Genomic DNA, 25672 nt, shown 5'->3' with positions numbered 1-25672 from the left:
TTCTTCATCAGTTTAGCTGGTTTCCAGGAATGTTGGGGAAAAAGTAACGTGCATCATTGCTCTTTGCCAGAGTGTCTCACAGAGACAATTCCATTGTGTTCTCGCGGGAACTCTGGATTTCCAGGGTATCTGCACACTGCCACAGAAACGCATTTGTTGGAACAACCTCTGATGTGTGTGTTGTGTATGTTCTGTGTGAGTGTTTTGTGGTTGTGGTGGTGCTGTGTATGAGTGTGTGGGAATGATGTTGTGTATTATAATTTAGATTTTAGCACTTTACAGAACCGAGGGAATCCTGAGACAAGGGCTCTAGGCAAGTTTGAATATGTTGAGGCATTATCTGATTATGTGCTCATTTTCATACATTTTAAGTATGGAAATATGAAGCATTGGCAGGGCAGCCAACATCAACTGAGGGAAGTGGACAGTAGGCCTAGGCTAAATATTTTTTTTAACAAACCTAACTTGGGTGGGCAGCCTCGCTAATATTTCATTAGGCTTATTTGCTTCTGTTGCTTGCTGGTGTGTTTATTTATTTATGAATGCATTTAAATCCAAACTCTTAAACTTGTCAATTGAAAACAAGCCTATTTTGTCCCAATGTCCCGGAAGTTTGACTGAAGGACCTGAATGCATTTCTGGACTTGAACCATGAACCGATTCGACTGGACAGTCACTCACTTCGAAGACTCGAATCAGCAGGACGACTCTTATTTGCCATCTTGCCGTCTTTGCGTTACTTCCTGTTCGACCCTCCAGGCAGCTTACCATAATGGGAGTGTCAGAACAAAGGGCAGGGTAGAAGGAATCTGCAATGGGAGGTTTGTTTCGAATTTGGTCTCTACGAAAAACAGCGCTTATATTTACTTTGGGTCAGTGTTTATATGGCGACGATATTGGTAGGCTACATTGTGTTACATTTGTATCCTTTGTGCGTGACGTAAGCGTCAGCTAGTTACCCTTGAGCTCTTCTCCCTGCCCGTGTATACTTCAATAGTGTCAGTAGCCTAGCTCCATTTACAGTAAAGGTTAGTTAGGCTAGTAATTGAGTTAGTGGTACTTGTTTGACCAAAGTAGTTTATTGTACGTTGATCTTAAAGAGAAGCGAGAATGTCGACTCTCTTGATGTTTATAAGCCCAGCTGCATTTATGTCTTGCAAAGCAATAAGCTTTACGTCTCCGTTTACGTGGACAACTTGGTCTTGTGGAAGGCAGAACCTCACAAGGGGCGTTTAGTTTGAACAGTTGTCGAGTGAAAGTCTGCGTGTCCGGAACGACCACCTACCTAGCCATGCTTTAATTTAGTTGGTTGTTGGTAGTTAGTAGAAGCAATAATATCAACACAAAGATGTGTCGCCAGATTCTGCGCTCCGAGTCTGCCCTTTTATTGCCCATATTATTGGATTTAAAAACTGTTGCCATCATCCTTTTGTAGTCTCCTGCTTATGTTATTGTTTATTTTTCATTAAATTATTTTCTTCTCAAGCCAGACAGGCAGTGTCAAAATATTTTGCTGTCTCTGGTGATGTTTAATCATAGGTAGCCTACATTACTCACCCAATTAATGATTATTCCAATGTCTGTTCCTGCTGCTATGATATAGCCTAATGTTATTGCATGGATTATTTGCGTCAGAAACCTTCCTGGAACAGCTGCAAGCTGACAGCCGGTTCTTGAAGGCTGATCGGCGTCTGGATACAGAGGTAGTAGACAGACTCATCCTTCAACTCAACAGGATCTACCCCCAGGTTCTCACCGACAATGAGGCCAAAAAGGTATCACTCAATAATCCTGTGAAGGATGTTTTCTTTCTTTCAGGAAGATGTAGCACATCATCAGCAGGTGTTCTTTTTTTTTTTTTATGCTCCATGAGGGAAATTTGGTCTCTGCATTTATCCCAATCCGTGAATTAGTGAAACATACACAGCACACAGTGTACACACAGTGATGTGAAGCACACAGTAATCCCGGTGCAGTGAGCTGCCTGCTACAACAGCGGCGCTCGGGGAGCAGTGAGGGGTTAAGTGCCTTGCTCAAGGGCACTTCAGCCATGGCCTTCTGGTCGGGGTTCGAACCGGCAACCCTCCGGTTACAAGTCTGAAGCGCTAACCAGTAGGCCATGGCTGCCCCAAACTTTCAAATTAATGAATGAGCCAGTTACGCTAGGGAATGATTAGGGCCCAGACATGAGCCAGGTTGAGATTTTAGATATCCTACAGTACATCTATTATTTCTTTGAGTATGGAATTAAGAGTGTGGCTGGCTGTGGGTCATTGTAACCTTTTCCAAACTGCTGCAGTTCAGGGATCTGGATGTCCCCACCTGCATTCGGCTGGCCGAACTCCTGACACACTTGCAAGTGAAGGGTGAGGAGGCGTGCCGTGAGTTCTACCGAGCGCTACATCTTCATGTGGAGGAGGTGTACTTCGGCCTGCCTACACGCCTCCGCCGTAGAGGTTAGGCACTCTCATTCTTAACAGGCTAGCAGTTTGCTTTTTCTGTGTTTGTGTCTTGTATGCTTGTATCAGCTGAGTAACTTGCTTTGATGTAACTATTTGTCTTTGTTTTGTACAGAATCTATAGACCTAGTCATTAGTCCAGCATCCACCCCTAGACAGAGATTTGTGCTAAATGACAGAGGTAAGTACGAGTCATGTTTATTTTTTATTTATCTTTTTACTACATTGGTCTTTTTTAAACCCTAACTGCCTCTCTACATCTTTCTAGCTACCATCCTTTCACTTATTCAGTTGTCTATTTAGTATTTATTTGATCACTCCCTCAGTCTAAGCTACTGTGTTCAATGCATAGACTGTGTGTGCATAAGCTGTGTGTGTAAACACATTTCCCCAAGTCTGAAACCTGGGTATTCCAAGTATGTGGTTTTGTGATAAACCTTGGTAAAGTTAACTCAAATTAAGGTAAACCTTCTGATAAAATAAACCCTGGTGTTTCTTTCTCTTGTAAAGTCATAGGGATCTTCTATTAGGAGATGCACCACTTAAAGGAGAATTCCGGTGTGATATTGACCTAAAGTGTATTGAAACATGAGTTCAATTTCAATTCGTATGTCTCATAGCCCATCTCGGCTTGTCCCCTGCACTCCAAAATCTGGCGCTAGTTAGCCGATGCTACCAACAGCTTTTTCAATAGTGGTGCTTCGGCATCGGGCTAGCCATGCAAATAAATCACTGTTTTACACCCATTTACGTGGCTCAATGTATCTCCACATTTCATTGGTAGACTTCCGAGGGCCCTGACATTTAAAACGAGACATTGAGAACTTTGAAAAAGCACTGGTAGTTTACTTACAAGACGATTTATACAGACAGTATCTTCACGAAGTTTAGCGTTTGCAGCCATCTTGAATTTAGTCACGATAAGTAGAGCGACGAGTAAGAATGAACAGGTATGATAAGGGATCAGATTCCAAAAAAAATTCAGTGGAAATACATGGATTCCAGTTGCTGCTACTGGAAGAAACTGGAATCCATGCATTTCCACTGAATTATTTTTGGAATCTGATCTACCAATGAAGTGTGGAGATACACAGGTTTTTTCTGGAGCTGCGTCCGCACTTGCTGTAAGTTTTAATTGTATGGGAGTCTCGTGTTGTTAAGGGATTTGTTTATGTAGTTGTCATAGTTACAAGTTGGTAAACTAGTTATTAGCCGTAGTGGGTAGTGGTAGTTGATATTGTTTTCAATACGGCTGTCTGTTTAATTGCGCTTAGACTGGCCTTGGTGTCGTGAGTTTTTAGAGGGGGTGGTTTTCCGCGTGATCAATTAGGACTAGCATTTAAAGTGGTTATTGTGCTGGAGCGTCAGCGGAGGCGTCAGCGCTCGTGTGCAGCCGTCCTCGTGTGAAGACTTACTCGTGTCAAGACGAATCGAGTCTACCTGCGACGAGTCCACCGAGCAAGGACACAAGCAAGGCACCTCTCAGATAAGTTTCACTCTTGTCTCACCTTGTCTTGTTAGCTGACAAGCCTTCTAATAATGTGCCTTCAACATATCCCTGTATCCGGTCAGGTTAATAAGCGTACTGGTGTTGAAAGGCAACAATCAGTTCAGCAGGCTTGTCCTACTTTTTCTGTAGGGTTGTGGAATTGCCAATCTGCAGTGAATAAAGCGGACTTCATTCCTGCTCTGGCCTCACAGTTATCGCTTCAATTGCTTGCGCTTACAGAGACGTGGATTAGGCCGGAGAATACTGCCACGCCTGCAGCGTTGTCGACCAGTTATGCTTTTTCGCATACCAGTCGTTTGTCTGGTAGAGGAGGCGGGACAGGCTTTCTCGTCTCTGATGATTGGAGGTTTACACAGTTGCTGCCTGCTCAGGTCCACAACTCGTTTGAATATCATGCCATCATGATAACTGAACCATACAAATTATACTTGGTGGTTATTTATCGCCCTCCAGGACAACTTGGGAACTTTGTGAACGAGTTGGACATTCTACTGTCTGCTATTCCAATGGATGCATGCCCATTATTAATCCTTGGCGATTTTAATATTCATTTGGATAACTCGTCTGCAATTGACTTCCTGTCCTTACTCTCCTCATTTAATATCACACGTGTCCACAGTCCTCCTACTCACAAGGCTGGTAAAGATCTTGATTTAATTCTGGTACGTAACTGTAATACAGACAAGGTTTTGGTTAATCCATTACATGTATCGGATCATCACTTTATCAGATTCTCTGTGTGTCTCCTGGATAACCCAGCAGCTCCTCCTCCGATAATTTCGTTCCGGCGTAATCTCAGAAGCCTCTCAAGTGACCATTTTGCAACATTAGTAACATCTGCTTTACCTACTCCTAGCTCATTCTTGACACTTGAGGTTAATGACGCTACAGAGACTCTCTGCTCTACACTGGCATCTTGTCTGAATGCAGCATGTCCTCTTTCCTCAAGACCTACTCGTTCTAAACCTCGCCATCCATGGCTGACGAACAGTATAGTCTCAGTACGAAAGGAACTTAGAGCTGCTGAGAGGAAATGGCGTAAATCCAGAGATGGAAATGATCTTAGTAACTACCAGTCTTTGCTGTCATCCTTTTCATCCACTGTTACACTTGCAAAAAAGGCATTCTATCAAAGCAAGATTGAGAGCGCCACTGACAGTAGACAACTTTTTTCTACTTTCAAATCTCTCCTCAATCCTCCAGCACCACCATCAACTACTTCACTGTCAGCAAATGACTTTGCAACATTTTTCACTGAAAAAGTTGCTAAAATAAGTGCTCAGTTTGATGCTCCTATAAAGAGGGCTTTGCCTTGTGTTAGTATGACCCCATCATTTGACTCTTTCTCTCCTCTTGATGAGGAAGCAGTCTCTCAATTGCTTCAGCGATGTCGTCCAACAACATGCCCATTAGATCGATCCTGTCCCGTCCACTCTTCTACAGTCTATCTCACCCGCTGTTCTACCAGCAGTCACACATGTATTTAATGCTTCACTCAGTTCTGGAATAGTTCCTTATTCTTTTAAACAGGCTAGGGTTACACCTCTGCTAAAGAAAAGTACACTTAATCCAACTGAGGTGAAGAACTACAGACCTGTCTCCCTTCTTCCTTTCTTGTCAAAGGTTTTGGAGAAAGTGGTCTTCAAGCAAGTTTGTGACTTTCTTCATCAGAATAATCTACTAGACCCTATGCAGTCTGGTTTCAAGAGTGGTCATTCTACTGAAACTGCTCTTCTGTCTGTGACTGAAGCATTGAGAGTAGCTAAGTCCTCTGCTCAGTCATCAGTATTAATTCTACTAGATTTATCTGCAGCCTTTGATACTGTTAACCATGACATTCTCCTATCTATACTATCTGAACTGGGAATTTCTGGAAAAGCTCTTGACTGGTTTGAATCTTACCTTAAAGGGCGTTCTTTCAACGTGTCTTGGCAGGGACAAGTATCTAAGTCTCATGCCCTCACCACAGGTGTGCCTCAGGGATCAGTATTAGGACCCTTGCTTTTCTCTATTTACACCACTTCCTTAGGTGATACCATTCGCTCCCATGGATTTGACTATCACTGTTATGCAGACGACACTCAACTCTACCTGTCTTTCCCACCTGATGACTCTAGTGTTTCCCACCGGATTTCTGCATGCCTTAAGGATATTTCAGCCTGGATGAAAGATCGGCACCTTCAGCTTAATCTCTCAAACAGAGTTTTTGGTGTTTCCAGCTAAAACAGCTATTCCCCAACAGATTAACATCCAGCTTGACTCAACTTCACTGACCCCAACTAGATCGGCACGAAACTTGGGCGTTGTAATTGATGACCGACTTAACTTCTCTGAGCATATAGCTTCTATTGCAAAATCATGCCGGTTTATGCTTTACAACATTAGGAAGATCAGACCTTATCTGACACAAGATTCCACACAACTTCTTGTTCAGACCATGGTCATCTCTAAGCTGGACTATTGTAATTCACTGTTAGCTGGCTTACCCGCTTGTGTAACAAGATCATTACAGCTGATTCAAAATGCTGGAGCACGCCTGGTCTTCAATCAGCCAAAGAGGACACATGTAACTCCTCTCCTAGTTACTCTCCATTGGCTCCCTATAGTAGCCAGAATTAAATTTAAATCTCTCACTTTGGCCTATAGGACACTAACTAGATCTGCTCCTAGTTATTTTAATTCAATAATCAAGCCTTACATCCCCAACCGCCCACTGCGGTCTTCTGGTGAGCGTATGTTGTGTCGACCAGTCATAAAAACTGGGTCTAATTCCAGACTCTTTTCTTCAGTGGTTCCATGTTGGTGGAATGAACTGCCCAGTGGTCTCCGTTCCTGTGGTAGTTTTGGGTCGTTTAAGAGGGGTCTAAAGACATTCCTATTCAACATATACTTAGTTGTTTAAGCGCTTATGTGTTATGGTTTATATAATGTTGTTTTATTTTAATTGGGCTGTTAATTAATTTGACATTATTGTTTATTATTGATATTCTCCTTAATGTAGTCTTAGCATGTTATTGTTTTTATATTATTGATTGAATTGACATTATTGTTTTATTATTGCCTTTCCCCTTTTTTTACATTGCTTTTTTATTAGGCTATTGATTGAATTGATATTATTGTGTACTACAACTATTCTCCTTACTATATTTGACCTAGATTTTAATCTGTTCCCTGTTCATTTTTAAATATTATTATGTTGTTTTGTATTTATATGTCGCTTTGGACAAAGGCGTCTGCTAAATCCATAACCATAACCATAACCATACATTGAGCCTTGTAAATGGGTGTAAAACAGTGATTTATTTGCATGGCTAGCCCGATGCCGAAGCACCACTATTGAAAAAGCTGTTGGTAGCATCGGCTAACTAGCGCCAGATTTTGGAGTGCAGGGGACAAGCCGAGATGGGCTATGAGACATACGTTCACACTCGGTATCATGTTTCAATACACTTTAGGTCAATATCACACCGGAATTCTCCTTTAAAGCCCCCCTTGGTAGGATTAGCTATATTTCTCGCTCCGCTGGAGAAGTTGTGCATTACACTATTTCAAACTGGTGAAAAAACTAACTATAAAGCAAATGTGGATTTGTTTACAAGCTAGCGAAACGGTTAGCATAAGTTCGGCAGAACAATGTGGACGTTGCAAGGTAAGAAACACGATTTAAAATGAGTTTCTTGTTTCTCACTTCTCTTACCGGGACGTCAGTCCCAATGTTGCAAGGTTGGTTATCCGTCTGGGGACACTAGGGGGAGCGGGGAAAGTTACCATTTTTACCAGAACAGGTTATTTAACCATCCAAATGATTTCTAAACGGTTTTATTACTGTTGAAAAAAAGTTAAAATAGTTACCAAGGTCCCCTTTAAATATGAATGACCCCCTGAACTACATATACGTCCTGCAATGCCTTACTGTCTACTTCAGACATTAAAAGTGGATTGATAAGGACGAGGCTACAGTCTAGTAGCCATCTTCCGTTGGCCTTTTAAGAGTGATGTTAACACGGCTTGAGCTGGCTTGAAGCTCATGCACACATAGAAACACACAATCGCTGAGCATTTGTTTTGATCCTTTCCAGGTCCTTTGTTTTTCCTAAGTTGCTTCAGCGTGGCAGTAGGTGTAGCGCTTCTGTATTACTGTGGAGGTGAGTCATGGCTTTGTGTGATCAATCAATTATGAGGTTTGTTTGGAAACACCCTGTCCAGTTAGTTTTGATTACGCAGAAAGCTGATCGATAAACTCGTGACACACCATATAGTTACCATGCTTTGTAGGTGCTGGCTAGATAAAAAAGCTGATCCCATTCATGGTAGTTGAAGCTGTTAGAGACATCTTAACAGCAGATAGCTTTGACTTCTTGCTTTTTTTTTCATGACTCTTAAATTGGTTAAAAATAAAACATGGTAAATGTTGTTGTTTTTTTCATATAAAAAAGTAATATTTCATGAACAGGTTATTCATACTGGTCTGCACATGTATGAGCGCAAGGTCCGGTTTGTGCAAAATGAAATCTTTCCACCTCTCCCTTCTGCAGAGTCCAAAGGGGCAGGTGGCACCAGCAGGGCTCTGGGCCTGGCGGCTCTGGGTCTGGGGCGCCGAGTCCGGGAGGTTTTGATATGGTACACAGAGGACCCTATTCCAAAGTAGTCCAACTTCACGTTAACCAACAAGACATCCGATTGCACACAGGACACTTCCAAAACATCTCATGGTGTCAAATTTGTACCGAAATCAGGGGATTCACAATTTGTATGTCATATTTGCAATGCATTATTTGTACACATGCAATACATAGTATACTTTTTTTATGCATGCCTTGGCATTGGCTCTTATGATGGAGGCTCTTGTAGATTAGCACATTTCTGTATAAGGTGTATGCCTTTTTCAATGCATAAGGGCTGTATGCATTCTTGGGGCAATTGACCTTTGTTTGCTCGGTTTACATAACTAATTGTAACAGAGAAAAGGAATCATAGATTGTCTGCCTCATTATATTTTCCACTACATATTCTTAGTGGGAAGTGTGCTCTTGGGTCTGTTTTATTAGATATCTTTGACATGAAGGGAATGTATTTATTTAGAAATCCTATGGGTTGCATACCTGTTACTTAAACTTGTCTCGGAAAATCATTGGAGCAACAGTCTAACTAGAGAATATATCTCTGCATAACATGCTGCGTATTAAGATGGACTTTTATCTACAGTTCACTAAGTAGCTTAATCCGTCTACTGCCATTTGGGACACATCAGTGAGAAACCTGAAGATGCCTTTTTATTTTAAATGTAACTTACAACCTTCTTGTACTAGTCTCACAAAGAAATGATCAAGGTCCAGAAAAAAAATCTACTTTTTCATTCTGTCATAATCCAAACAAATGCATAAACAATGACTGTTCAAGTGCAAACCTAGCCATACAAAAATCTTGCACTGGAGTTTACTTATGTCAGTATAGCGGCAGGGACATCATGTCTTCAGTACAAGTTGAAGGCTTCCTTAACTTTCGCAAGCAAAGTAGTTGATTCTTATTTATACAGTCTGTACTTCCATAACAGTCCTCTTGACCTGCAGGTGATTGCTCTTCATGGATTACATGCTCCTTGTGGCCTTAACCTTTTTCAGCTCTGGGCTGTCAAATATATTTTTTTTTCATGTGTTTTCTAATATTTTGTTTTCTTGCTGACATTCAGTAAAACTACACACTACGCCTGGCTGGTATTCACATAATCATTATGTTACACCCCCTGTTCTTACAGTAAACTTGTATCCGCATGTCTGGAAGCTGGAGTATTCCAAGAACAAGAAGTAGTCACAAGCCTGGCTGAATTAACTCAAGAGCATGTGGTAAAGCATCTACTGTAATAGAAGAGCACCATGGTCCAATTCTACCTGCAAAACAAACCTATAATGCTGCTCTACTAGGTTTTCCCACTTACAAGGAGCAGGCGAGCAACTCACGTTTAGTTCACAGAGCATAAAAATAGTTTAAGAAGACTGATCTTTTTTTTTTTTTCAAATGTGTGCATTGCTTTAACGCCTGGTGTAGCCAGTTTCATTGTCTGTAGTGGAAGCTTAACTGTTTCAGCCTACACTCTGCGAATGGAATGGAAGGCTTGTGACTAATCAACGTTCTGGAATACCCACCAGCTCTTCTCTGGGCTGTTCTTCATTGTGGGACTTTTCTTTTTCTGCCTTTTGCCAGTGTGACTTCAGAGACAATAAAACACAAATGCTTATATACATATAGTTTTGAACATGATTGCTTTTTTTTACAAACTGTTTTTAACAAGGATAAATAGTCATACAAAAAGAATTTCAAACAATCACAAACATATTGGTGAGGCTGAATAATTTGGTCCATAGTAAAAAATAACTATACAGAAAATTGTATACTGTAAACTATACAATAGAAAAAATTACTGCATGATTTGCTTATATTTGTAATGGTGGTCTGTGTAAGGACTGTAACTATGTTGCTTGCATATACCTGGCGTACGGTCTTAAAGGTGCAGGAGTACAAACACAGAATGGACAGCAAGGACTATGATGAGCGAAAATTTAAAGGAACCATATGTAAGATTGTGGCCAAAACTGGTACTGCAATCACTTTCAAATTACTGTAGAGCAGAGTGTCCTCTCCCCCTCCCCTCTGACTGACAGAACTGGCAACCCGGATGCCGAAACACTACTGACTTTGTGATTAGTAGACAGGTGGAGGGTGGCGCATCAGGCCAAAACACAACATGAAAACATCAACATCAGTTGAAGGCTGCAACTTCACTTTTTAAATGACAATATCCTGGCCGGACTACCGTTGTCAGTGATATATGTATTTGAAATGAACATGATTTCTTAATGTCTAGTGGCATATCAGAGCCATTTTATGATGAATTGAAATACATTTCTTACATATGGTTCCTTTAACAAACTTTGACAAACATTTTAGAATCGCAGTCTAAACAGTAGGCCCACACACTATATAGACACCCTAGGCTACATCTTTCTAACAAATATTAATGCACAAATGTACTTGGTAACGGCACCTTAGGCAGTAGTAGAGGAAGTCAAAATAAAACAATGTACATAAAAAGGCAGCATTAAAAACTTCATATCTCCAATAGAAAATAAATATTTTCCTTAAAATGTATGTAATCTCAGTCATGCATAGAGGGTAGGGTTGGTAAGTGACAGGAGTTACAGTGTCCATGTAATGGCTATGATGCGATATGGGACAGGGGTATCACAGGCTCTTCATTGCATTGATGAGTTTTTGTTGTGAGTCTTTGGTCTACAAAATGTTCAGTGTGCTTCATAGCTTTGTGTTCGTTTTTTGTTTTTCCTGTGAGAGATAAATAATGGTGTGATGGTTAATGTAAATTCTTAGTATATTTTGTATGTCCACCTAAAAACTGCTAATTACATCTATCAGCAAATATGTATAGTAAATTAATCTAAAAGAAATAAGCAGATAAGTGATATAAGATGCAAGTGCTATATTTAGGAACACATCAACTTTTTGGGGAAAAAGCTTATTAATAGTCTACTCCAGATACAGATAAGAGGATACATAGGCTCCCCTTCCCGTCACCCAATAACTCAGTCTGATACCCCCAACTGTTAGCCTAGCTTAGCATAATTCATTGAAGTGGGTGGAAAAAAACTTGCCTCTATCTCCCATAGGTGACCATTTTATTTTCATGTATGTTTTATTATTTACCATGTGAATATAGTTCCAAGAATTGACCTGCTTAGAAATTTGCTGTCTCATTTTATTTTACGTTGGTATTTTTACACATACCTACACAAGTCACAACATGTCAACATGTCATCAAGAGACAAGGAGGGTACTCTTATCTAACTCTGAGGTAGATAGCAAATAACCTGATTTCCCAAAATCTTGGCATGTTCCTTCAAATAAATTATTTAAGATTGGAGGCTTTTAAGTAGTATACAACAGTATACATACACAAAAATAAATCAATGTCTAAATTCATATTTATTATCCCTCTTAATATATGACACATACCGAAGACAAACACGTGGCATGTAGGCTATGTTGTGTTTACCTATTCATAGGTGGGCCCTATGCCTCATGCACTGACGTTAGGCCGCTGGACACCAAATGCCGTTATGAAGACGTTGACTACCACTATTATGAAGACCATTGCTGTGGTGATGTTCTCCAGTACGTTGAGCTTAAAGTGCTTGCTCTCATCGTTAAGATTCCACTTCACTGTACGGAAAGACAAAATGAACATTTCTTGAGGTAAGTGTTCTAGGCAAACACATTTTGATGGTATGTGGTCATGTGAACGTCAAATACAGTGGTCATTCCCACCAGTCATGCAAGCAATGCACTGTGTAGTTCTGTAAAATGGAACACAACTCAAAAATAAGCTTTTACAGCATATTTCCAACCATACCATCAAGAAAAAAGAAAACACTTGTCAGCAAGCTTTTTCAGTGCCAACAGCACTTGTAGAAATTTTTATGTCTTTACTTGTTCCCTTTATTTAACCAAAACTCCTTACTGTTGTTTTAACAATGTCTTTATACAGTAGTAGATGTGAATTCAAATGTGGGATTTGGGAATTGATTTGAGATAAATTTGGGCAAAAAATGTTTCATCTTGAGCATGGAGTTGGAAATCAGGGTTCCCCAAAAGTCAAGTTTGGTGACATACTGTAAATGTGTTATTGAGCAACGGACTGACACACAGTAACCCGTCTGGTAGCTAACTGTAGATGGTCATCTATTGGCCTCAGGCCCTCCCATTGGTGGTACACTTTCTGAATGTTCCCCTACCCCCTTGTGGTTCCCACATTTTGAGAGAGAAGAGAGGCAGGTTCTTTTCAGTCGGAAAGTGGTCCTCGCTGTCTGGCCTGAACCCTCCCGTGTGATTGTGTGTAATTGGGGCGGTGCTAGTGTAGTGGTTAAGGAGCTGTGCCAACATATAGTAGGTAGTAGCCTAAAAAAGTTGTGGGTTCTATTCCCAACTTCCACCGTTGTGCCCTTTCAGCAAGGCACTTAACCCCAAGTTTTACTGGGGACAATGTAATCCCTTGCAATGTAGTTCACATAGGTAAGTTTGGACGACAGTGTCTGCTAAATGAATACATGTAAGTGCACATGTGAAAGACAACTCAAAACTAAAATGCCCGCACTGCCACCTCAAAAACTGAACACTCCAATTGCCCGCTTTGCCCGCCTGCTTCTCATTGAAAATGAATTGAATACTAGAGGGTGTCGCTTCTCATGTGAAAAGCCCTACAGGATCCCCACACATTTTCTCATTGAAAATGAATTGAATGCTAGAGGGTGTCGCTTCTCATGTGAAAAGCCCTACAGGATCCCCACACATTTTCTCATTGAAAATGAATTGAATACTAGAGCATGGGTTCCCAAAGTGGGGGTCGGGACACCCCGGGGGATCGCGGGACGCCGAGGGGTGGGTCGCGAAATGATTTCCATAAATCAAATAAAAAAAATGTTTTGGGGGGGGGGGGAGCTGTCACTTTACCTGTCACCGCACTTTAAAGACGGATTTTAATTCCAAGACGCTTGCAGAGTTCTGGATTTCAGTCGAGAGGGAATATCCACAGCTATTCAAGGCCGCGATGGACGTAGCCTACTGACGCCGTTAGGCTCTACATACCTGTTCGAAAAGATTTTCTCTGCATTGACATATATTAAAAACAAATACAGATCGCGTCTAAATGTGGAGGATGATCTCCATGTGGCCGTCTCCACAATTAAACCAAGAATGGACTTGCTGTGTTCCGCGCATAGGGCGCATCCATCTCATAATATGAGATTAACGCTGAAACATAGTTGCCAAAATGTAAATTTGCGCAGCAACAATGTACATTACAACAGTTTGTGGATATTACCCTGACTGAGATATTCTTCTGTTAAAATGGAAATTAAAGTAATGTTTAAGTTAAGTTTGCACGACAGCAATAATGTGCACTCATGTTACATGGATATTATTTTTTGACTAAGGTATTCTGCTTTTATCATATAGCAAATTTCTATATGTAAAATCATAAAAGGCTGCTCTGTTCTTTTGTGTTGTCATTAAGCCCGTGTTTGGATAAGCCGTATGGCCAGTGCGCACATTTTATTTTATTTTTTGAGTCACATCCAGGGATAGTGGGGGTCGCCAGTCTCTGGCACGGTTATTTTGGGGGTCGCGGGTTGAAAAGTTTGGGAACCCCTGTACTAGAGGGTGTCGCTTCTCATGTGAAAAGCCCTACAGGATTCCCACACATTTTCTCATTGAAAATGAATTGAATACTAGAGGGTGTCGCTTCTCATGTGAAAAGCCCTACAGGATCCCCACACATTTTCCAGGACATTTCCAGGAAATGGTCAGTGACAATTTAGCTGGTGGTGGGACAAGACAGGAATTGCGCTATGCACTAATGTGTTTCTCTTTGTGGCATGCCTCTGCTCCGACATCCCCATTGCATGCCATCCCGTTTCTTAGACAAAGGAAGGGCTTAGTCATTCCACTAAATCCGAGCCCAGGTCTCCGAGGTGAAAAAACTCGGTCTCCGAGGTGAAAAAACTGCTGTTTCTATCCACTACACAAGTCAGTGTCTTTCTCCTCAATGCTGCTGACGATGTAAATGATAACACAGAATACATCTTACAGTTCCAATTGCAATATTATCAGAACCTTATTTCATTCACAGATTATTAACTGGTAAACATTTACAGTAGCCTATATAAGGCCACTTGACATACCGTGATGTCATCCAATCAGCATGTCTTGTGCCATCATATGATGTGAGCTCGGATGTGTTCACAGCCTTGTTACATAACCGAGAGCAGCCTATTCAAAATTGTCTCATCCATAAACGGCCATTTCGATGTTAAAGAGAAACTATGCAGTTTTGCCAATTTCTTTGCTGTTTTCTTGCTTTTTTCCTCACAGGTTTCTCTGCAGAGCTCCCCATACAGCTTCAGAGTATATATTTTACGACACTCCTCAATCAGTCTGCCGGGTCGTCTTTCCCTGTTCCTCCGACAACGGTTTACTTGCTTTCTGCTTCTTTTTGCTGGCTCTGCCATGACGAATCTATGAGAAACTCCATCGCTACCTTGTTCTAGCCTGTGCCTATGGTGTATGTGTGTAGTGCAGTAAAGCAATTTGTTACATCACAAGGCTGCGAGACTTTCTGTCCGTCTGCCCGCCGGCCCAAAGTTGCAAGGCTGTTTTTTCTGCTCACAGGCGCTAGGGGGAAGCGAAACGGCCACCATTCGCCCCAGAAAAACTCATAAAACCATTCCAATGACTCCGAAGCTGTGACGTTTATATTAAGCTAAGCAAACTGCATAGTTCTTCCCCTTTAACATAATGCTGAGCATAATTTACCCTTTCAAATAACATTGTTTTCTGTTTTTGTTGTTTTCTGTTTTTGGGAGCTCTGATGGATAGCCTTGTAGAGTATTCTCAGTGAAAGAAAAAACAGAGGAGTGCAAGTACAGTAAGGATTGTTTTCCAGGTTTTGTAGGATGCGTGGGAACCGTGTAATTTAAAGTCATGTCATACAGTACATGCTAGGCATGCCACATACACACTACAGCAGTACCTTGGTTTAAGTAAGATGCACACATTGCATGCTGTGCATTATAGCAATGGTAGTGTCCTTTTCCATTATCGGGTCATAGAACATATAAATGTAATTTGAATAAATTTGTGAAAAATGGATCTAGCAACGCTGCCAAGAGGCCTTGAAAACAAGATTGAAATGGGAATTTTTGTATACCATACTTTGGTTGATTAAATAAATGTTGGAAATAAAAAGATAACAATATCAAAAAGGTATTCTGACTAAAAGTATACCTTGCTTGAATACTTTTGCTGGAAATGTTCATGCTATAAAAATGAAAATGTGTAAACTAGAATCATGTTTAAAAGTATAACTCTGCTTAAAGTATAATCATGTTTGAATATAAGAAATATAATCATCCTTGTGCAAAAGAAAGTGCTTGTGTGAACATTTGTGGGTAGACCGTTTGACAAGCTAAATGTCAAATAAACCACAGAAAAACATACTCAAAAATAATGTAGGGGAAATCGTACACAGAAAAAGCAGAACTGTGGTAGACATGAAAGTATCCTGTTGGGGGTCATAGCACGGTAAAATCACCTGACTGTCTGAAAGCTTTGTAAAAAAAGGACTGTATAACAACATACAGTCTTTTGTATCTTATATTTTTGTACTCTTTTTTTTATTCTTAAAAAATAAAGTAAGAGCTCATGTTTTTCCCTCCTTCTGTCTGACAGAAGGGGGAGCTCCCAGACTGCATTGACAAAAGGGCATTATTGTAACATGTTGGCTGAGGTGTTTTAGCTGTAGGAAATAAACATTTTATTATTCCAACTGGTAGATTAGGTGAATAATAGGCAAATGTTTCTAGGCTAGCCTGTAAGAGTTTTGACGGTTTTATAATTCTAAAACCTTTTGGTGAATAATAACACAGAACCGAAAAAACAAGCATGGGGGCTAACTTTTTAAAAATGGAGTCATTAAGTAGTTGATTTCCCAGCCCTAAACATTTTGTGCATGCCATGTGCATTTTTAGTATATTTTAGTATATCTTTTGGACCTTTTTTGTCTTTTCTCAAGAACATTAAATAACCCCTCTGAATGAAATTAGCTATAGTTATAAATAAACTTGGCTTGACTTTGTTCAGATAGCCAAGAAACAAGTGTGTGAGACAGAGAGATGGGGTGGGATTGGAAAATGACCACGTGTCATGTTCGAACCTGGGTCCCCTAGCACGCTTGGACTCGAATGTGGTACTGTAGCCACTTGCACCTCAGCTTTGAAATATGAAAGCATGGCATTCGATTCAATCGGGATCGATTCGGAGATTTTGTTTTTAGGCCATATCACCCAGCCCTAATCCAGGGCTGGGAAATTAACAATCAATTGGCTTCACAAAATGTCCATTTCACAAAAATGTCAATCCCATAAAAAATGTACTCCAGATGTGATTGAATTTAAAGAGAAAATTGATTTTCATAAAAACAAATAAAATTTTAATAATAAAAATTAATCTCAGATACTGCATTGCAATTAATAATGCAATGCAAATCCTCTGGACAGTGATGAAAATATTTTGGTGAATCCAGGCTAATCTGTTAGCAAAGTTGAATATGCTCTGCGTGTCAGTCTGGAAAAGAAGCGTTATGACATCTGTTTGACATCCGAAACACCAAAAACCTGTAACAACGTGTTATTTCTTTGAAATTGAGTAAACTACTGCATTTAAAATCATTGTTTATATGAAAGATGTGATTGCTGCATTTCTGAAACAATTCTGTTAGTTTAATGCACCAATTTCATGCACCTTTTAACTGCACTGCTGCTTATGTCCCTGGAGGTTGGAAAACGGGTGTCAATGGGATCCTTTCCAGACTTGCAGAGCAAATTCAGATTTGATTATAGGTGCGTCTGGTACACCCAGGCTACTGAGTAGAGCTTGAACTTTTAATAATACAAGATATGTTGCGTAGTGTGAGTGCAGGAAAATGTCTTTGTGCAAGCAGTCTGGTGAGGCCAATGATGACAAACTGACTTTGAGTGACTATTGTTAGTTTGGTGGATCTTCCTGACTTGAAAAGAAAAGAGCAGTCAAAGTTCACTCAGGGTCTAACAATGGACCCCTCTGCCTGTGCACTGAGGTGGAACAGGACAGAAAGGGAAGGACCTGGGCAACAAAGGAGGTCAGATTTATGGCCTTAAACAATGAGGACTAGTTTCCTAAGCAGTCCTGACGTGTTAAATTCTAAAAGTTGAAATGGACAACTCTATTTAATTCAATCCAAGTTGCCTCAATCCTTCACAGGGAAGGTATTTGACATGATTCCAAACAAAACGCATTGATGTGATTTTGACCCAATCCCAAAGTGAGCCCTGAGGACTAAGGACTAAAGACTCACAGACTTAATTGATCTCAGGTGCTAAGTGAGTGAGTGTGTGAGGCCACATGGGTTCAGATTGGTATAAATGGAATTGGGACAGCACTTCACGAGATCACATGTTACCATGGTGATGTTTAATAACAAAGATGTTGCTGATACTTGCACCATGCACGTGTCGTGCTGTTGTTTACCTGGATAATTACCTTGTAATTTCTGGATTTCCCTATGGTCTCGCTTTGAACTGTGGGTAATTCCCTTTGGTGAAGTCTGCACTGATGCAGACTCAAGGAAAGGGCTCGGTAAGTGTGTACTCAAACCCTCACACCCTTTGAAATGCAACACTGGAACAGACCTAAGCCCTTACAAATTTCGCGAGAATGCGCAGCAAAGTCTGTGAGTCTGTGAGTTCGGACTTTGGGATTGGGCCATTGGGTATTCTTAATTTTGTAACCCCTCCCATCACTGTAGGAGTCTTTTCCCCTAGGACATAGCTCATTCCATTAGACTGTAAACAGCTGAAAAGTACACACCACTATTGTTCAGGCCAAATCTGTGCCTGTTTCCTCCCCCTCACATTTCAAATATCCACTTATTTTAATCAGAACTGATTCAAGAAGACATTTTCTGTTCTCAGACAGCACCAGTAGGCACAGCCATATATTGCCACTTTTCCCTAGAAGTCAAAGGGGTTGGTCTGCAGTGAGATGGATGAGACTCTACTGTTTCTATTGGCTGTACTTGTGCACACAATGACCATCATGTTTACAAAACCAGATGGTGAGCGGGGCACATTAAACAAATACGGTGAGAGAACTTGTGTACACACAGTTTACTTCTGAGACAGAGAAACCACATTCCAAAGCTCCACAGACCTTTCTCACAGTAGCCATTTTAACTACTCGAAATAGTAAGGCAAGCACAGGTGTTACTAATTACTAAAAACTAATGAAGACTCTCTGATCATTTAAAGTGCTCCGCAAATAGGCACCGACATGAGTGCCATGTCACTTCAACACACATCAACGCCAAAATATGTGCAACACTGGTGTGTGGGGTTGTATTGAAAGCAATCTAATGTAGCCGAATGTCGAAAGGGGACTGTGCCGCATTCATGTCGGTGTCAATGTGCAGAGCGCTTAAGCGTAGCAAGATCAGAACCTTAATTAATGTCATTAGTAACACCTGGGCCTGCCATTACCGTACATTTCATGTCAAAAATGGCCCCTGTGAAAACACTCCATCCACGCTGATGATGACCTAGGGCCGAAATACCTATGTTTGCTGAAGACATGGTCCGAAAAAGACTTAAGAGTTAACGTTTGAGAATGCGGTTTTCCACTTTGTTGAACATTAACCCAGTCCCATCCCGGAACCCACCCGCCCACTCACTGACTGACCAATGAAGATGAGTAGCACGCCCACGAAGACCTGTAGGATGAGAGAGATGCTGATGAGGGTGATGAGGGGGACGTAGAAGGTGAAGTCGGGCCCCTGCTCCAGCACGGCCTTCAGCTGAGACGCGTTGGCCATCAGCAACGCCACGTCCAGCATGCTCTCCGCCGCGCTCTTCTTATTTGCGTAGTGGTTCATGTTCAGAGGAGCAGCAGAGCGAGGCCAGCGCCCTGGACGAGGAGGCTGAAAGAGAGAGAGAGATACACAGAGAGAGAGGGAGAGAGATACACAGAGAGAGAGGGAAAGAGAGATACACAGAGAGAGAGAGAGATACACACAGAGAGAGAGAGATACACAGAGAGAGAGGGAAAGAGAGAGAGAAATACACAGAGAGAGAGGGAAAGGGAGAGAGAAATACACAGAGAGAGAAAGAGAGGGGGCATTTCGCTTATTGTAGTTATATTTCTATAACAAGTTTATTATTGATTACCAAAAGTTCTCTACTGTATGAATCAGACATAGAGAGGGCGAATAGTCTGTCAGTAAAACAGCAGTTGTGTTTAACAGTTCTCTACTAGAGCATGATCGATAAATATACATATTATCTTATCTATATTACTGTAGTTATTTGCTGATCTATCGGTATCTGCGTTTATAATGGCCAATTATTATTTTTTTAAATTACAAAGCTTAATTTACCACAAAAGCGTCTGCCAAATCCCATAACCATAACCATAACCATTAGGTAAAGGAAAGCCAAGTACTGATCGGTCATCTAAATTTCCAGTATTGTCTTTCCATTGCCATGCTGCGAAATTGTGGCAGCTAGAAATAGGAACAGTGCCTATTTTCCACGCGACACGCAAGCATGTTGGAAGTGTTTCCTGCAGCAGTGCCGCATCAGAGATATTTCTGGTATTAATGCTCACATGAAACGTGACGCAGCAGTGTCACATTGTTTAATGCTGCTAACGGTAAAATCAATTACATACCTTGAAAGTTATCATGGCATTGGTCTTTATCAGATTAGACCTGATGCTATTATTCATAATAATTATTTCATAATTTAGCCTTTCATTAGGATACCAGATACTTAGGCCTATTTTAAACACAATGTCCCACCTTGATCAGAACTTTTCAATATTGTAAATATTCAAAATATCATCGTGCTGAATGAGTACAGTAGATGATTTATTGTTTATTGGTTTTTCAAATATCGAAATCGGTATCCGTCTTTAAAATCCCATATTGGTCGGGCTCTATTCTCCACTGTTTGAATCAGACATAGACAGGACTAAGATTTTAAAACAGCAGTTGTGTTGTATGCTGGGATCTGCAATAGATCGTAATGCTTCAGAGGAATAAGCTTAGTCATTATAATAATTTACATGGGGATATTAATGAGAATCCTTGAATTTACAACATTCATATATTCGTAAATTTGCAATAAATTCGTAAAAATTTTTTACATTTGTACTGAAATATTAATGTTATCTCAGCCAATCTTAGTCAATAGCACTAATTTACTAGGCGGAACAAAATTCATCTGGCGAGAGTCAGGTTACTAATTTACACCCCAACAACTACTGCCAATGCATCTGTATCAGTGGCAGAAGCTCGTCTTTGAAAAAGGGGAAGCTGTAAAAAAATTGTCAATGATTAATTATTTTACAGTATGCTATGTACAAAGACAAATAAAAACTAGCTGCAGGCTATTGCTGACAAATATATCAGAATTTGAGCTGCAGCTTGACTCTCAATTTCACCTGCCAACGCACCGCAAAGCACTGAACTTGAAAACTCTCCCTCCGATCGAGACATACAGTAGTTTTAAGGCTATCATCACCCAGAGGCGCAGCGTCCGGACCATCCTGCCTCATTCACTCCCAGAGACACCGGGCTTCCCTGGAAGTGATGATTTTGGGGTGTTTGTCCAATAAACGCAATGTAATCAGCCCATTCTGAAGTACCATTGAAAGTCCACTGAAGCTGAGCCTCTATGGGTTTTTAAATGGATCGTGTCGTCTGAGCAATGTATGAGAAAAAATTGCTATAGACTACCGATGTATACTTATTGCTGAACAAGCTAGACATGAACACATTCTAGCATAACCTACACTAGTTGGATTAGTAATATAAATACAGTAGGTTAGTTATTGACAAAAGTTTCTGTGATATCTTAGAGCAGGCAGAGCCCTTGTATCTGTATTATAAATATGGTCCTCAAAAGTGCCACGAAGTGATTTGATCTAGTGTGAAAAGTCCACTGAAATAGCTTGCAAGGTCCAAAGAACTGTGGTCTGTCACTTGAGCTTTGACATTATGGGTTTTGTCATCATGTTTTTCCCACTGTGATTTCAGTTATGTGTTATTATGTTATGGCCAAAAGGGAAGTTTGTACTCTATGAATTCCACTGGAAACTTCACTGGGTATTTTTAGAGGAAGTAAGAAAGCGCTGAAGACATCTTTCGCAGGAAGTAGAAGAGCCCCATGACCTAAGAGGAAAAGGGAGGCGTGGGTGTGAAAACCTGAGCATAACTTATTTCCTTCCTTTCTCTGAGAGAAAGGGTTATGGTGGTACCAGCCCTTTTTGGTTTACTTTGAGCTTTACATTACATCTGGAAACTACTCTCTCATGACATGCATTCTCAAATGTCCCCAAACAGATAACAGACATCTCATGTAACTGGTTAGCTATTCACTTCAGAGTCATGTTTCATTAATTAGACCTACTCGGGTGTATTTCACTCTACAAAGCAGCTTAAGTCTGCTAATACAAACTGAGGTATACAATTATATGACACAACCATGCATGTGCAAAGATGTCTGTGACATTACATAAAATGTCCATGACCTTATAAATACAGCCAACGCAATACATACCAAAAGGAGACCATCAGGTGCTTCATTAGCAGTGAGGCTAAGAGGCTAAACCCACGGTAGGACAAAAATTCTGGTGATGGTGTCACCATTTAAACATTCATTCAGATCTCTCTCATGTGTTTTTCCTGTTTTTTTCTGTTTCCTCAGAGAGAAGTTCAGTGTGCAGACCTAACAACAGGGGCCTTGTGTCAGCCTTGGTAGCAGCAAAAAAAAAAAAAAAAACGCGGACAGACGGTCCCTCATAATCTCCACAAACACAGGTCCACTCCCTTAGACACTGTCTGTTATCTTGGTCTGGCTCTCCACTTTCTCTCGCTTTCAGCCCTACACTCTTCCTCTCTGTGGTAATTCAACCACTTGACTTATGCCTCTCTCTCTCACACACACACACACACACACACACACTCACACACTCACACACACACTCTCTCTCTCACACATACTCTCTTTTATTTAGTCTGTTGTAAAGTTGTTTCTTTTGTTTGACTTGTGTTAGTCAAGTCTATATTACACTACAGCATTTCGCTAATTCTTAACTTAAACAACTAAAATGCTAAACAAAAAAAAGAAATATTCACAGACTGATAGATTACAAAGGAGTGTGAGTCAAGGGGCCTTTCTTTCCGCCACTCAGACCCCCTCTATTATTAACTGAGACGCTGACCTTTTCTCAGTGAGTGAACAATCCATGTTATTTAAAAGGCCACTATGTTCAAACATTGAATGCTTTCTTTAAAATGAATAAAATGGTCTATTACTGTATGAATGCTACATATAATATGTGCATACTGCATAATATTACAACTTTCCTGGAGCATGTATAAAGTAGGACAAAGTTGACTTGTGAGCAGCCATCCTACATTTGTTTATAGAAGAAATGACTGGCCTCTAAGAACAGTCTGACTACTTATGATTAATTTTCTACTCATGGATGTTGGTTTACGGCATGCCCCACCACATCCATGTGTTAAATTTAAAAAGGTAAGAATAATTTGTATTTATTTGCCTTAACCATGGCTCAGAGCAATCTCTAGTTTATTTTTTCTTGTAATGCTTTGTCAAGTGAATAAGTTCATATGCATTTGGGCTGCTTAACCCTCCGTTGGTATTAATGTAAAGCCAAAGGGAAAGACCCAACAGGTTAAAAACTAGGCAGCTTGTTTGCTCATGCACCCTATGGGTTTGGGATTTTCCTGCAGTAGTAACACGTGGTTATGACCTCATCACGATTCTGAAACAGGTGGGCTTTGAAACTAATGGATGCCAACAATGTAACCTCAACGGATCTGAAGTGATTGACCTATTTAATTTCACCTTTAGACCTAGATGACTATGGCATGGGCCTATGAAATGACATGCCACTGGTATACTTCGTAAACGTGTAAAAAATAATACACGAACACAAAATAAAGTTAACATTAGCCTATACAGAGTAAGCTGAATAACCTTCCGTCCTAATGCCAACGAATGAAGAGTAAACTCACTGCAGCTATTTAAGAATCTAAACATTTTCAACAGAAGGGATGCTGTTTACGCAGGAATGCGTCGCGATGGGATGAGGCAAATCATTCACAGTCACTCCCATAACCTAACAATCCGCCGACTTTTCAGATACACTGTAGACTAGGTCCCAGGCACCTATGCCAGTCTGGCTTAAATAACTATACTAAATTCCGATTCCGAGTGTAGGCCTGTTTCACATGTATCTTTCTTAGCCCAGGGTCCACACTGCGCCCTGTTTCAAGAACTAGAAATCCCGTTCCATAGCGCAATAACGGGAATAAACGTAAGGTGATTGGGCTTTCAGATGGCTAAAGAGGAACGAGACTGTTTTTTTTAAATCTACTTATCTGGCTGAATAGCTATAGCTCAAATACTTGCCGGACCCTGAACCGTAGGTTACGATTCCGAAAATCGGGTTACCATGCCGCGGTCGCGCTGCTATACGAGGACATTTCGTCCAAAGTCCCTACGTCCAGATAGCGCTTACAATGCCCAGCTCTTGGCTTACCTCTCCTCCACTGTCATGGTCCGCTCCTCCATTCATTTCCATAGTTTCCATTGTCAGCTTTCGCTGTGGTGTGATTTCTTCTTTGAGGAAAGGTCCTTGTAGTTTGCGCCAGATAACCGCTTTGTTGTTGTGCGTCGTCAGAAGGAGGCGGGGGAAATTAGCCTACTAACTCGCCCGCCAATCCTTGTTATAAAGCTTCAGTGAGTGAGGGGTGGGTCAGTGTTGCCAACTATTTCTAGGAGAAAAACAAACAGGTGCAATAAAAAGGGACATTTTTGCACGTGTTTGCCAGCAGTGTTGCCAACTATTTCAAATGAAAAGTAGCAAAAGCCAGCTCCAAAAGTCGCTAAATGTCGCTAGATGACGTCATGCACTAATTTGCATATCTATTACGTCACCAGGTCGTGACCCCCCCCCCCCCCAAAAAAAATGGTGATGGCCCTTTAATTCCCCTTTACACCTCTCCTAGGCCTACTGAATAGGCAACTTTAAGAGCCTAATTTAAATATATTTCATTTAATATACTTATATATTAGGGTAATTGATACATTTTACACTTCTGTAGGCCTACATCTTGTCATAGTATACACCAGAATGAGCATTAAGTGGCTAAAAAAATCAGTAATTTCCAACCTATTCCCAACTGCTGCATTTGTTTTGCACAGCTTGAAGTCTGATTATAACTTTACTAGGCTACACAAAATTTAACCTTACAACAATGGCTATATTTTGGATTTATTAATGTCACTCAGACAGTCTGACAGATTTTTTTCCTCCTTAGCCGACAGTCTGTCTTGCATTGACAACATTGAGGCTATACAGCCTAAACGAATGCTTTAGGTTTTTCAAACTTCCAGCTTCTAGCTCGATTTTGAACTATCTGCTTGTGAATGAAGTTGTACCCTACTTTCCTTTGTTGAACGGTGCTGGAAAACGTGTCCCTGTTTCCCTGTCATCATTTCATTGCTCTCGTCTCGTTGACTCTGGTTGTGATCTTACCCGAAGTTGCTGCACCTTCCAATAACGTTGTCTGAGCTGTTAGATCTATAGAACATCTACTTACGTGGATAACATGGGCTGATACTACATAGGCCAGTCATTAATTTTATAATCATGGGACTCTTACACAGCACAGCCGAACTCACTGCTCACTCAGAAGAGTAAAAAGGGACGTTACATGCCATCACATCAGAGTCTCAAAAAGTCTCCAAGAACGCCAGAACAAGTAGCTAGATTTGTCGCTAGTCGCTTTTTACAAAAAAAGTCGCTTGGGGGGTCTGAAATCTCGCTAAATATGGCGACAAAGTAGCTAAGTTGGAAACACTGGGGTGGGTTAGCAAAACGAAAGTAAGCGCAGGTTATCAAGAACTCACGGACCAAGAATGTAAAACTAATTTTGAAGTCTCCTCCTATGAAGATTATAATCTATTCTACAACATTGTTTGCGCTTGCGAGCATGAAGCATGGCCAGCAGCCA

The 25672-nt window shown here is 40.8% G+C and overlaps 2 protein-coding genes across 3 annotated transcripts; one reads left to right on the top strand and one right to left on the bottom strand.

Moving 5' to 3' along the window:
* Positions 1-714: 714 nt before the first annotated feature.
* Positions 715-10210, top strand: card19 (caspase recruitment domain family, member 19). 2 transcript variants are annotated; one of them, XM_076269121.1, is made up of 6 exons: positions 715-821; positions 1636-1775; positions 2300-2456; positions 2575-2640; positions 8049-8114; positions 8505-10210. In XM_076269121.1, the coding sequence occupies exons 1-6, from the start codon at positions 815-817 to the stop codon at positions 8615-8617; spliced, it is 549 nt and encodes a 182-aa protein (XP_076125236.1). In that variant the 5' UTR covers positions 715-814; the 3' UTR covers positions 8618-10210. The 2 variants fall into 2 exon arrangements, with proteins under 2 accessions (XP_076125236.1, XP_076125235.1); XM_076269120.1 differs by having other exon boundaries at positions 778-872.
* An 87-nt stretch (positions 10211-10297) lies between these two features.
* ninj1 (ninjurin 1) lies at positions 10298-24524 on the bottom strand. Its single transcript, XM_076269122.1, has 4 exons — positions 24196-24524; positions 19306-19543; positions 12035-12201; positions 10298-11307 (listed from the first exon to the last, which is right to left on the bottom strand). The coding sequence occupies exons 1-3, from the start codon at positions 24244-24246 to the stop codon at positions 12059-12061; spliced, it is 432 nt and encodes a 143-aa protein (XP_076125237.1). The 5' UTR covers positions 24247-24524; the 3' UTR covers positions 10298-11307; positions 12035-12058.
* Between the last annotated feature and the right edge of the window lie 1148 nt (positions 24525-25672).

Source organism: Alosa pseudoharengus, unplaced genomic scaffold (genome assembly GCF_046254945.1).
Source record: "Alosa pseudoharengus isolate Yale_2024_CS ecotype anadromous, Long Island Sound unplaced genomic scaffold, YU_APseudo_1.1 YU_APseudo_1.1_scf_5, whole genome shotgun sequence".
NCBI classification, from domain to species: Eukaryota; Metazoa; Chordata; class Actinopteri; order Clupeiformes; family Clupeidae; genus Alosa; species Alosa pseudoharengus.
The sequence above is the reverse complement of the archived record's forward strand: the minus strand, read 5'-3'. Positions and strand labels throughout refer to the sequence as shown.

Coding starts and splice junctions, on each gene's coding strand:
- card19 (XM_076269120.1), top strand. CDS start 815: ATGGGAGGTTTGTTTCGAATTTGGTCTCTACGAAAAACAGCGCTTATA. Junction 1,776..2,299: donor CCGACAATGAGGCCAAAAAG/GTATCACTCAAT, acceptor AAACTGCTGCAG/TTCAGGGATCTGGATGTCCC. Junction 2,457..2,574: donor TACACGCCTCCGCCGTAGAG/GTTAGGCACTCT, acceptor TGTTTTGTACAG/AATCTATAGACCTAGTCATT.
- ninj1 (XM_076269122.1), bottom strand. CDS start 24,246: ATGGAAACTATGGAAATGAATGGAGGAGCGGACCATGACAGTGGAGGA. Junction 19,544..24,195: donor ACCATGACAGTGGAGGAGAG/GTAAGCCAAGAG, acceptor TCTCTCTTTCAG/CCTCCTCGTCCAGGGCGCTG. Junction 12,202..19,305: donor CGTGCTACTCATCTTCATTG/GTCAGTCAGTGA, acceptor CTTTCCGTACAG/TGAAGTGGAATCTTAACGAT.